This window comes from Onychomys torridus, chromosome 2 (genome assembly GCF_903995425.1).
Source record: "Onychomys torridus chromosome 2, mOncTor1.1, whole genome shotgun sequence".
NCBI lineage: Eukaryota > Metazoa > Chordata > Mammalia > Rodentia > Cricetidae > Onychomys > Onychomys torridus.
Genome location: NC_050444.1, coordinates 115,655,084 through 115,667,083, shown reverse-complemented (window position 1 = coordinate 115,667,083; position 12,000 = coordinate 115,655,084). Strand labels below are relative to the sequence as shown.

General features: G+C 37.5%; 1 protein-coding gene across 11 annotated transcripts in view; it reads left to right on the top strand.

Annotated features, from left to right (window-relative positions):
• Dock7 (dedicator of cytokinesis 7) overlaps positions 1 to 12,000 on the top strand; it is a 186,940-nt gene that overhangs the window by 84,536 nt on the left and 90,404 nt on the right. For 10 of the 11 annotated variants that reach the window (XM_036180182.1, XM_036180187.1, XM_036180185.1 and 7 more), the window contains exon 15: positions 10,135 to 10,252. In XM_036180182.1, the coding sequence (XP_036036075.1) occupies positions 10,135 to 10,252 (118 nt within the window). Of the gene's footprint in view, positions 1 to 10,134; positions 10,253 to 10,914; positions 11,998 to 12,000 lie in introns of those variants that run through there. The other variant, XM_036180190.1, reaches the window with a different exon arrangement.

The following is a 12,000-nucleotide window of genomic DNA, read 5'->3' as shown; positions in this document are numbered from 1 at the left end:
CTAGTCCTGTTCTGTAGCCCAGGCTGACTTCAGATTTGTAATGATTCTCCTTCCTCAGTGCTGGGATCTTGGGCATTTATTACCGTGCATCAGGATCATGTCTATAACTTTAAAACTAAAAAAAGGATATGCATGGGTGTTTTGCCTTTGTGCATGTCTGTGTACGACTGTAGAGGTGAGGTGTCATTGGATTGCCTGGAACTGGAGTCACAGATGGTTGTGAGCTACCTTTGTGTGTCCTGGGAGTCAAACCCAGGTCCTCTGGAAGAGCAGTCAGTGCTCTTTTCTGCTGAACCATCTTTCCAACCTTCTTTTTTATAGCTTTTTGTTCCCGAAGGAAAAAAATCAATGTAAAGAATTGTAAATTAAGTTGCCAGTCATAATTTTACAAACTGCACCATTTCTAAAATTCAATTATGAATTGAATAGAAATATCGATTCCTGGCATAAAGTAGAGGTTTTTTTGGTTGGGTGATTAGGTATCCAGGGTTAACTCTAAAGGTTTCTTTAGAGATCATGAGTAACATGGTGCTTGTGAGCATGGTTCTAGAGCAGGACTGCTTGAAGTGGAGTCTGGAGTCTGCTGTTCTCTAGCTTCTCCACTCTTGATTAGATTGTTTACTTTCTCTGTCTCCTCTTTTGTCCAGTGGAGATGAACTGCATTTAGGGTTGTGAAAATGTTAGTTCAAATCACTGGGATCCTACTATCTGTGTAGTGGGCACAACATAATGTGTATATAGTCCTTGAATTAGAAACTATATGGTTACTCTCAAGTATTTATTGGTGAAGATTAATGGTAAGATTATGTAGACATGGAAATTTTGCTGATACCTAGGTTTTAAGAGGTTTGTTCTCTTGGATCTTGGTAAGGAATTGTTTCTTCTTTTCATTAACCTGTATATGTGTGAATACTTTCTCTTCTCTTTTTGGGATGTGTATATGGGTGGTGGTGGGCCTTGAATCTAGGACCTTAACATACAAGGTAAGCACTCTCCCTCTGAGCAATTTGGCCAGCCCACCCTGTGTGTACCTTAAGTATGCATTTCAGAATTATATAAATACTTTGGGCAGAAATAAATAATAAACAAACATGTATGTACATGTCCACCAGTAAATATTAAAACTAATCAGTTTTATGTCCTGTGCTCTGATGCGTGTTAGTGAATTATTAAAGTGTATGTTGCTCTAGATTGAATAGTCACATTTCTCCTTTCATGGAAAAAGGTAGTGATCCTTGGTCATGCAGGGCGTATTTCGAAACTCTTCTTGACTAAGCTGTCAGCCTTTGTGGTTTAAAACTATTGACCCCAGAATTCCATCCACCTAGTTGAGGTGCATGATGAGCCAATCTCCCTACTTTGTTACACTATAAACTGGGTGTTTTTTTGTTTTTTGTTTTTTTTTTTTGTTGTTGTTTTTTGCTAGATGATTATTAATTTATATCCCACCTCTTTTGTACAAAGCCGCCTTACAGAAACAATAAGTATTTATGGGATGGTAAAAGAGTCTTCACATAACGAAGTGTGAAACTTAACATGTAGCGGATGCAAGCCCCTTTGCTGTAGCGGCTTCCCTGTGAAGAAGGGACTGTGAAGAGGAACTCCTTTTTAAAAGAAATTATTTTTATTTTATTTTGTGTGGGAGTGGTTTGCTTGCATGTGTGTCTGTGCAGATAGGCGTCAGATCCCCGAGGGCTGAGTTAGAGACTGTTATAAGCTGCTGTGTGGTGCTGGGAATCAAACCCAGGTCCTCTGGAAGAGCAGCCAGTGCTCTTAATCGCTGAGCCATCTCTCCAGTCCCAAAAAGGGGACCCTTAATTAGAACCCTGGTCATATAGCCAGTCATTTATAAAAACAAAAACTTATGCCGAAGAAAATAAAACACTGTTAAGCAAACTCAGTACTTAATTTAAAAACCTGTTTCTAGGAGTCACTATACAAAATTTCCTAGCTACACAGAATTCTAGGATGCTGAACAGCCTTAGAACGCTTAGGTTCCATGAACCACACACCACTTGCTTTCCCAACGTTATGCAAGCTTACTGTAACATGACTTTCAAATTAAAAACAAGGTATTTTGGCTCTTTACAAAAATGTTTTGTTTTTTTGTTTTTGTTTTTGTTTGTTTTGTATATGGGTGTTCTGCTTGCTTGTGTGTATATGTACACCACATGTATGCAGTGGTCAGAAGAAGGCATTGGATCCCCTGAATTTTAGAATTCTTACCTTGCAGATAAGTGGAAGAAGACTAATGTAGTATGTTTGTTAGAAATGCTTAAAAATATCTTTGAGAAAAATATGTCTAAATAGAAATGAATTGAAGAAAAGAGCAATGTTAGAATAATATATTAGCTCCTCCTTTCTCTGATCAGAACAACAACATCAATTAAATAGATATTTAATAGATGTATCGGGTTAGAGGTTAGAGGTTAGGGACAGAGCTCATTTGGCAGTGCTCACCTAGCATGCATGATGCTCTGGGTTCCATTCCCAGCACCACATAAGCCAGGTGTGCTGGTACACCGCTATAGAGTGGGAGGTGGAGGCTGGGGGATCAGGAGCTCAGTTATCCATGTTTATTTATATAGAAATTTCTAGACTAGACAGGACACAGAATACCCTGCTTTAAAAGAAGTACAAAGTGAGCTACATATATACAAGTGCTCCTTGACTTATGGTCAGCCTCCTCCCTGAGAATTGTTTGAGTAGAAGATGCATCTGACACAGATGGCCTACTGAACCATCATAGCACAGCACCACTGTGTCTGAGAAAGAGCCTCAGTTCACTACCACTGCTTAGCACCAGGAGAGTGCCATAGAGCATATTGCTAGCTCAGGAAGCTGAAAAACGGCAAATAAAGCTGTCATATTTTGATCCAGAGTTTGAATGAGCTTAGAACGAATCTTACTTTTACATGTTCTCTGTTAATATGTTTGTTATTTGTGGCAGTGTTTTTAAGAGTTGAGTTCAGTGCTTTATGTATTCAAGGTGAGTCCTTTACTGCTGAGCCAAAGCTGTGTGCGTGCGCGTGCATGCGTGCGTGCGTGTGTGTGTGTGTGTGTGTGTGTGTGTGTGTGTGTGCGCGTGCACTCGTGAACTCGTGCTGCATAGTTTGTTGGTTTTTTTTTTTGCAAACATGGGTATTTTAACACCTATAAAAATGAAAAACTGACACTTTTCTATTTTTCTATTTTATTATCTACTATACTAGATTTTTTGAATGACAAGTTAAAGGTATGTATTTTAAGAAAAATCAGAATATGTAGTTCATGTCACAAAAACCTATAATGGCCCAAGATCTTATTCTTTCAGAATTTACTTACATAGAAATGATTTTAGATTTACCATAATAGGTTATCTGTAGCTCTTGTTTTCTTATCTATTGAGATAGTCTCCTTATATGTTCCAAGCTTATCTTGAACTCCCAATCCTCCTGCCTCAGCCTCCCAGGTGTTGGAATTACAAGTGTGAAATCTCCATGTCTTTTTAGGGACTCAACAATATTCTATTTATGTTGGCTCTGATTTATAGATGCACTTTAGTTTAATCATGCTTGTTAGTGATTAATAAATAATTTCAGCTTTATAAACAGTTTACATAAAAAGAATATTCTGTACTTATGAGAAGTATTTTTTATGTAGGTACAGACTTGTAAGTTATGATTTTTCTCATGAGCTTCTTCTACACATATGTACCAGTTTACATTACTGTCAGTATAAGAAAGTATCTCTTTAACTGTATACTTTCAGTGAAAAAGACTATATTGACAAATCTAATGTGTATATATATATTATATATATATACACATATATATATAATATATATATAGTTGTTTGTTTGTTTTTTACTGTCTGAGAATTACCTGGACATGTGCCCTTTACACAGTTTGCTTTTTTCTGGCTGATTTTAGGAATACTCTGTCATATATTTAACAAATAGTGTTTCTTCAGTTTGTCATTTTTTTTCTCCACCTGTGTTCATGATACTGCTTTCAATGAGAAGTTTTAAAATGTATATCTTTTATGATTTTTGTAATTTATGTTAATAAATTCCTTCTCTCACTAGTCTTTTTTAAAAGCTTTTCTTATACTCTTATGGTTTTGCCATGGAATCCTTTGATTTGTCTAGAATTGATTTCCATGTTAAGTAAAATATTTATCTTTTTTTTTTAACCTCCAAATGACTAGTCAGCACTTTTCCTTTTCTGCTGTATCCTTGCTAGTTTGAATACTCTGGAGGAGTACAGACTTGTATTTATTTGAGAGCTTTCTAGTAGAGTTTAGTCATTCATGAAATGCACTAGATTTGACTTAATGCCTTTCTTATTTAAACCAAATTTAGTTTAAAATTGTATTGTTTATTGTGGAAATCAAACAGTTTATAGATAATGTTCACACAGTTCTCATTTAACTTAGAATCCAAATTTGTCTGCATTAAACTGCTAAATTTTTACGTGCATTTTATACTATGTACTCAAGAAATATGAAGTATGTTGTTTTAAATGTAGGCAAATAAAACAGTTACATGAATAAAGTCTTTTCCTTATAGAGTTTGGGCTCCTGGAGAACTAGAGAAGATACTTAAATACACACACACACACACACACACACACACACACACACACACACACACATACTATGTATGTCTACAGATACATATGATTAAGGTAGTTGTATATGGTGTGGTCTCATTGCAAAGTGATGACATAGTCTCTGCTTTTCTGTGTGTTTTATAGGTCTGTTTTATTTGATAAATGTCTGATGACATTGTGGGCAGATGTGGTTTTTGTTGTTGTTTTTAAGACCTGGATCTCACTGTGCAGCCTTGGCTGGCCTGAACTCCCAAAGATCAGCTGGCCTCTGCCTTTTGAGTACTAGGATTAAAGGTGTTTGCCAACATGCCTATTATTCCCACACTCTGGAGTGGACTATAGTATCATTCTTTGCTTATCATAACAAAGCACTATAACTTCCTGCTTTGTCTAATTTCAGCTCTAGACCATGATGAGTATAAGCCAAAGTCTATTAACCTTTATCTTCTCAGTAAATAGATCTGTGCAGACACTCAGCAAATGTGTGTCACGATGAGGAATTCTAACCAAGACAGTACATTATTGCATGCTCTGTGTGTGTTCCCCCTGACCATCTTAGGGAACTTACATTCTGTTCTAGTATAGTGCAAACTCTGCTTCGGTTAGACTTGAATTTAACTATTTCTCTACTGACACCCCTGCTTGTTTTATCTCTTTTCAGGTAAGACTTTCCTGTTGCAAAATCCAAGGATGTTTTCAATTCTACCTTCAGGGGCCCAGTAGCATTTGATACTAATATTTCATTCTCTTGTCTTTGTTTAATTGCCTTGTCATTTCCCCTCTACTTCACTGTAGAGTTTTTAGTCTTCCTGCAGGCTCATCCTCTACTATGGAATCACAGTGTCTTGGAGTTCTTTCCATGCTCTCCTTGCAGCAGAACCAGTGAACAAGTGTTGAAATCTTCCTTCTCCCCTTCTCCTTCCCTCCTATTGTTTTTTCCTTCCAAAGTCTCAGAATATAGTCCCTTCAGGCTGAAACTTGGTATGTTGACCATATTAGCCTTGTGCTCATGATCATCCTGCCTGCACCTCCTGAGGAGTTTGTATTTCTAAATCTTCCATAGTTGATGTCTTTAAGAATAATTCCTAGTATGGGAAAAATGATATGTATATGTTCTGTAGAAAACATTAAGCAAATAACTCTAGTCCTAATTTGGATTAAAAGCATCAATATTGCCAGGTGTGGTGGTGCATGCCTTTAATCCCAGAACTTTGGGCACAGAGACAGGCATATGTATTTCATATTGAAGCATTTTTCTTCTTTTTATATTTAAATGGAATACAAGCAAGAGTTAACCCTTAGTGAGTATTCAAACTGTAATTTGGAAAAAAGGTTCTTGTTCGAAAGAACAAAAACTCCTTGGAGAAATGCTTGATTATAACCTGGATCATCTTGTCATAAGAAACATCAAGAAGCTGAAATCCCATCTCAGCTATATAATAATGTTAAGGCCAGTGTGGGCTACATGGGACCCTTTCTCAAAAATAACTATCTACCTATATATCTACCTAATTAACTACCTAACTGAGTGAGTGAATCAATTGAGTGAATGAATGAAAAAAAAAAAAAAAATATATATATATATATATATATTTGGGCTATGTAAGATCCTTTCTTAAGAATAAGTAAATAAGAAAGAAAAATTCAAAGCTAAATAAATGCTTGTCTTCTATATCTTCTGCATATCTCTCTCATTATTTTGGTCTGTTTAGAGGTATTTCTGTCCCACCAAACTACATGTTCCCTATGACCAGGGAATGCCTTTTAAATATTACCTGTATTTTAAATCAAGTTCTCATTCTTAGTTGTGGGGACAGGCCGGGGAGCACACCTTGGAGGTTAGAGGACAGTTTTGTGGGGTCACGTCACATCTTATGCCCTTGTGGGCTCTAGGATTGAATTTAAGCCATTAGGCTTGCACAACAAGCCTGCTACCCATGGAGACACCTCATTGGCCCTTTATATTTTTCAAATTTTTTTAAAAAATGGGGGATGTGTGTGTCTGTGCACGTGTGTGTGTGTATACATGTGTGTATACACCCCACTGCATCCTGTAGGTTAGAGGACACCTAGCAATAGTCTATAATCTTTTTATCTTATGTTACCAGGCTTGGCAGCAAGCATATTTACCTGCTGAACCATCCCAGTCAGCATTCCAAATCTTACTTTGACTTCCCATTGCTTAACATTCTGTATAATGTTTATGGGGTGATCAATAAATATTTTAGTTGATGAGCTGTAGTCATCTTTGATATTTTATTTTTTGTTAATTAACAGATGGACCATCATACTACCATTTTTTAAAATTGCCTTGTGCACTTGTATATTTTGAGTACTGTGTAACACAAATCTTAAATGGTCTTACTAATAAGAACAAACCCAGAGCCAGGTATTGGGGTGAATGCTGGAAGATCAGAGAAGCAGAACAAGCCACAGCCACCAAAGATCAGAGAAGCAGAACAAGCCACAGCCACCTCACCTGTTTCCTCAGACTGGAAGCCTCTGTGTCCTTATTCGAATGAATCTCAGCTGAACTGTTGGTCAAACGCCTAAAAGCTTAACCAGGCTATAGTTCCTCATCCTCATGCCTTAAATGCCTTTCTGCCTCCTGCCATTACTTCCTGGGATTAAAGGCGTGAGTCACCATGCTTGTCTGTTTCCTGTGTGGCCTTGAACTCACAGAGATCCAGCCAGATCTCTGCCTCTGGAATGCTAGCATTAAAGGCATGTGCTACCACTGCCTAACGTCTATGTTTAATATTGTGGCTGTTCAGTTCTCTGACCCCAGATAAGTTAATTAGAATGCACAATATTTTGGGGAACACAATACCACCACAGTACTGTTCTCCATTTCACTAGTATTCATGAATGCATGCTTTTTGTCTTTCCAATCCTTTATCATTGAAAGTTTTATTATTTTTCACCAAGAAAAAAAATTAATATAGAAAGATATAAAAATAAGCCAGGCTGTGGTGGCACATGCCTATAATCTCAACACTCAAGAGGCAGAGGCAGGTGGATCTCTGTAAGTTTGAGGCCAGCCTGATGGACAGAGCTACTTCCAAGATAGCCAGGGCTACACAGAGGAACCTTGCCTCAAAAAACCCAAAACAAACAAACAAAAAAACCATAAATAGAAGGATGGATGGATGGATGGATGGACGGACGGACGGACGGACAGACGGATGGCTAGATAGATGGATCTAAAGCTGCCACTATTAGTAATTTAGAAGTGTGGTTTTATCTATCTTCTCTCTTTTTGCCTCTCCCTCCCTGTCATTCCCCAACACAAACTACTACCTGAAATCTCCATAAATGTGATAATGCCACTATACCTCCCTATTCTCGAATCTTCTCCCCCTGATCATCCATCCAGCATACTCTTAGGTGTTACTTCCCATATCAATAAGTACTGCTCCACATTGTCAGGGGATTACATAACATCCCTTCATGTTTTTGTTACCATGATTTAATTACCCAGTTCGTCATAGATTTAATATCCTTTAACCAAAACACTTGAAACTAGAACTGTTAGATATTTGAAATTCTTTAGAATATTTGAGTAGGTACTGAAATATCTTGGGGACTGGAACCCAAGTCTAAGGATGGAATTCATTTGTGACACATACAGAGAGTGTGTGAAGTAAATTCATGCAATATTTGAAGTAATGCACTGTATACTATATAAAAGAAAGAATGTGTACACTGAACCATCAAACTTGTGATATGGTGCTTAGAAAGTTTCATTTAAAAAAAAAAAGAAGAAAGCCAGGCATGGTACTCCACATTTGAGGGAGAGGCAGAGGCTCTTGAAATCATTCTGGTCTACATAGGGAGTTCCAAACCAGCCAGGAATAAATAGTAAGATCCTGCCTCAATAAACAAACAAACAAACAAACAAACAATAAGTAAATAAATGAATAAATAAAAATAGAAGTTCTTAGTGAATAAAATCTCTTTTATATAGTTTTAGACTTGAGAGTATTTTGAATTTTTGTTTTATTTGGGATGCTTAACATTGTGATGAACAATATATCTTTTCATAGTGCATTTTAATTATTCTTGATTATAAAAATATTGTAATGAATTACTTTCATCCCACTCTTCATCACACTCATTTATGCCTATGCATAGTTCCCTCCTTAGGCTAGAAGTGGATTTGTTGAGTCAAAGATATGCCCATTAGGGGCTGGAGAGACGGCTCAGAAGTTAAGAGAGCACTGGCTGCTCTTCCCAAGTCCTGAGTTGAAGTTTCAGCAACCCCATGGGGGCTCACAACCAACTATAATAAGATCTGGCGCCCTCTTCTGGTGTGCATGCATGCAGGCAGGCAGAACACTGTATACATAATAAATAAATCAATCTTAAATAAAAGATACGTTCATTAAGAAGTTATAGTCTGCCATACTGCTCCCTAAAAACTTAAACCTATTTCCATTGCCCTATTAGTTGGTTTTCAGGGTCTTATTGTTATTAAAATTTCAGTCATTAGCCCTAAGTGATGGTCTTCACATAAAGTAACTCATTTTTTTAACCCTTTATTCATGTAATTTTGGTTGAATTGTTTTTCTTGATTATATTGACAGCAGAAACCATTAAATTGTGTCAGATGTACAAATTATGACCTGGAAAGATATCTAATACACATAGGGTAGAATATAATTATTTTATAGTAACTACCTGTTATATCTTTTATATTGTAAAATACATATATGTTTGTATATGTGCATACATGCTCACGTGTGTGTATGTATGCATATGTGTGTTCTTGCATGTGGAGGCCAGAGGTCAACTTTGGATGTCTTCCTCATTTATTGTCCAACTTATTTTTTGAGGCAGGATTTTACACTGAACCTAGGGCTCAAATGATAGACTGGCAGGCCCCACGGTCTCCTGTCTCTGCCTGCCCAGTGCTGGTATTCCAGGCATGTCTCCACCTTTTGATGGGTTCTGGAGCTTGAACTGAGGTCCTCTTGTTTGCGTGGCCAGCACTTTACTAATGAGCCATTACTCTAGTTTCTATAATATAGTTTTGAATGATAATGTGGCAATTCGTTCTTCGTAAGATCTTGATCAGGTTCATATCAAAAACACATTTGTGAAGTCCATCTTATTTGTATCTGCTTGGAGGAGATAAATAGAATTAGAACTGTCTTAATTCTTTGTAATGTTTTGGCTCCTGCTTAATTCTCAGAAGTCTCTTCTAGGGGAAAGAGACTGTTTGGAGTTTGGTTTATTATCTGTCTTCTGCTTTGGTGTTTAACCTCATTGTATAGGAAAAACAGTTAACTTTCTGGGCTTTAGTTTGTCTGTAAAATCAGGATCTATGTGATTGCTGTGTGTCTGAATGCTGCTCTTAAGGATCAACTGCATGAAAAGACTCAGCACAGGTACTGGCAAACAGTATTGAATCCTTTTGCATCTGTTTCTTTTGTGAGAGCTAGTGAAAAACAGACAGTATTAGATATGTATTCACTATAACTTTTACACACAGTAGTCTTAGATATGCACTCACTATGACTTACATGTTTTGGTTTTACAGAAATCTGCTCTACATTTATCCTCAAAGCCTTAATTTTGCCAACCGTCAAGGTTCTGCCAGAAACATCACAGTGAAAGTGCAGTTTATGTACGGAGAAGACCCGAGTAATGCAATGCCGGTAAGAACCATTCTTTACTGTTTCGCTTTTTCATACTTAGTCAAATAGATGAAATTTCTGTTTTGTTTTGTTTTGTTTTGTATCGCTGACTGGCAGCTCTAACTGGAATTTAATGTGATCCTTTAAACTACATTTCTAACTGGGAAACTTCCTGAATATAGTAATATGCTTAACCCTAATTACTTATGAGTACTTGGCATATGTTAGGCATTCCTAGAGATGCAAAGATGAATAAGTGAATAATCTAGCAAATGTAATGTAGTGAGAGAGTGTAGCCAAGTCCACCTAGGGAACGTTCTCAGAGAACAGGGAGCTTTCCTTTCCTTTTGCCACTTGAGATTCTCATTTCCTCAGCAACCTCGCCCTCAGCTCCACCCTTAGGATGAATGGCAGGTGAGGGAGGTAGGAGGTGATATGGTCATTTGCACACGGCCCCTGGAGGATAATACATGTGTCTCTTTCCAACTTTGTCAAGAAACTGACCATCTTGGGTGCATATTAGATTCATCTAGGGAGTTGTTAAAATTTCCAGTGCCAAGGCTGAATCTCATTTTAATTTATTCATCGCTGTGGCTTCTAAACTAAGTAGAAATTTAAAAAATTCTCATCAAGTGATGAAATTTGTACCAAATGTTGAGAACTGTGGTATGTGTTATTGGAAGACACAGAGTCAAAGGAAACGGTGTCCAGAGATGGGAGAGGATGCTAACAGATGACAAGTGAGCATCTTATGAAGAAGTTCCTGTTCTAAAGTGAAATGGTGAGTCTGGATAGTGGAGCGAGGAAGGTCCAGGACTGTTCCTCAGAGTGATGACCACAGTGAAGCTGCCACTGAGCCGGGAGTGATGGAAGACAAGTTAGACATCGATGGTGGCCAGCCTGTAGTGATTCGTGACACCATGGTTGCCATTGCTAATGAATTCAGGTTCTATGACAGTACAGATTTGGGGGTAAAAGGCAATATACTGTGGCAGATTTAGCCTCAGACACTGTAAGTGTAATGAGAATGCTTAGCTCAGCATGGGTGCATTGTTCACGGTGCCTTATATTATCCTTCAAACCTGTCTTTTAATCAAGTTCTTTGGAGTTTTCTGCTCCTCAGGAAAGATGTGTTTTCTTCTTTCCTATTGCCATAGTTGTATCCACTTGTTGATCCGCTTGACATCAGTGAACACAAAGTGTTCATCTTTGTATTCTCTGGTGGCAGCTGTTTCAGATCTCTACATGTAACATGTTGAGCTGAATAAATATTTGTTGAATAGGTGTGGAATTTAGCATTTTGTTCTTTACTAGATCCTTATTTCTGCTAAATGAGTAAGTGTGCTGTTTTAATTGAGGTAATATACTGTGAAAACAGATACTCTATATGAATTGCCATGTGGGGTTGAGCTTTATGAAAGATGTCATATATGTCAAAGTATGTTGCATTGTTTATTTATCAAAGTCTTCCATATCTTAACATATTACTGGCTTTTTCCACATAGCAATGGGTGAATTCCACCTGTACTGGCACTTAGTCCCCTCCGTCTTTGGTGTTAGGACAGCATTTTCTTTCACAATGTAGTTGCATGCTTATTTACTGTATGCATTAGATTGTGAGCTCCTTGAGGGCAGGGAGCCTGTCTCATTTATACCTGTATCTTGATGCTTATCATAGTGCTTGCCACTTAATTATTGCTCAGCCTGTGTTGCTCAGGGACTGAAATACATGTCAATGATCACAATGAAACCTGTTCTACTTTGTTCTG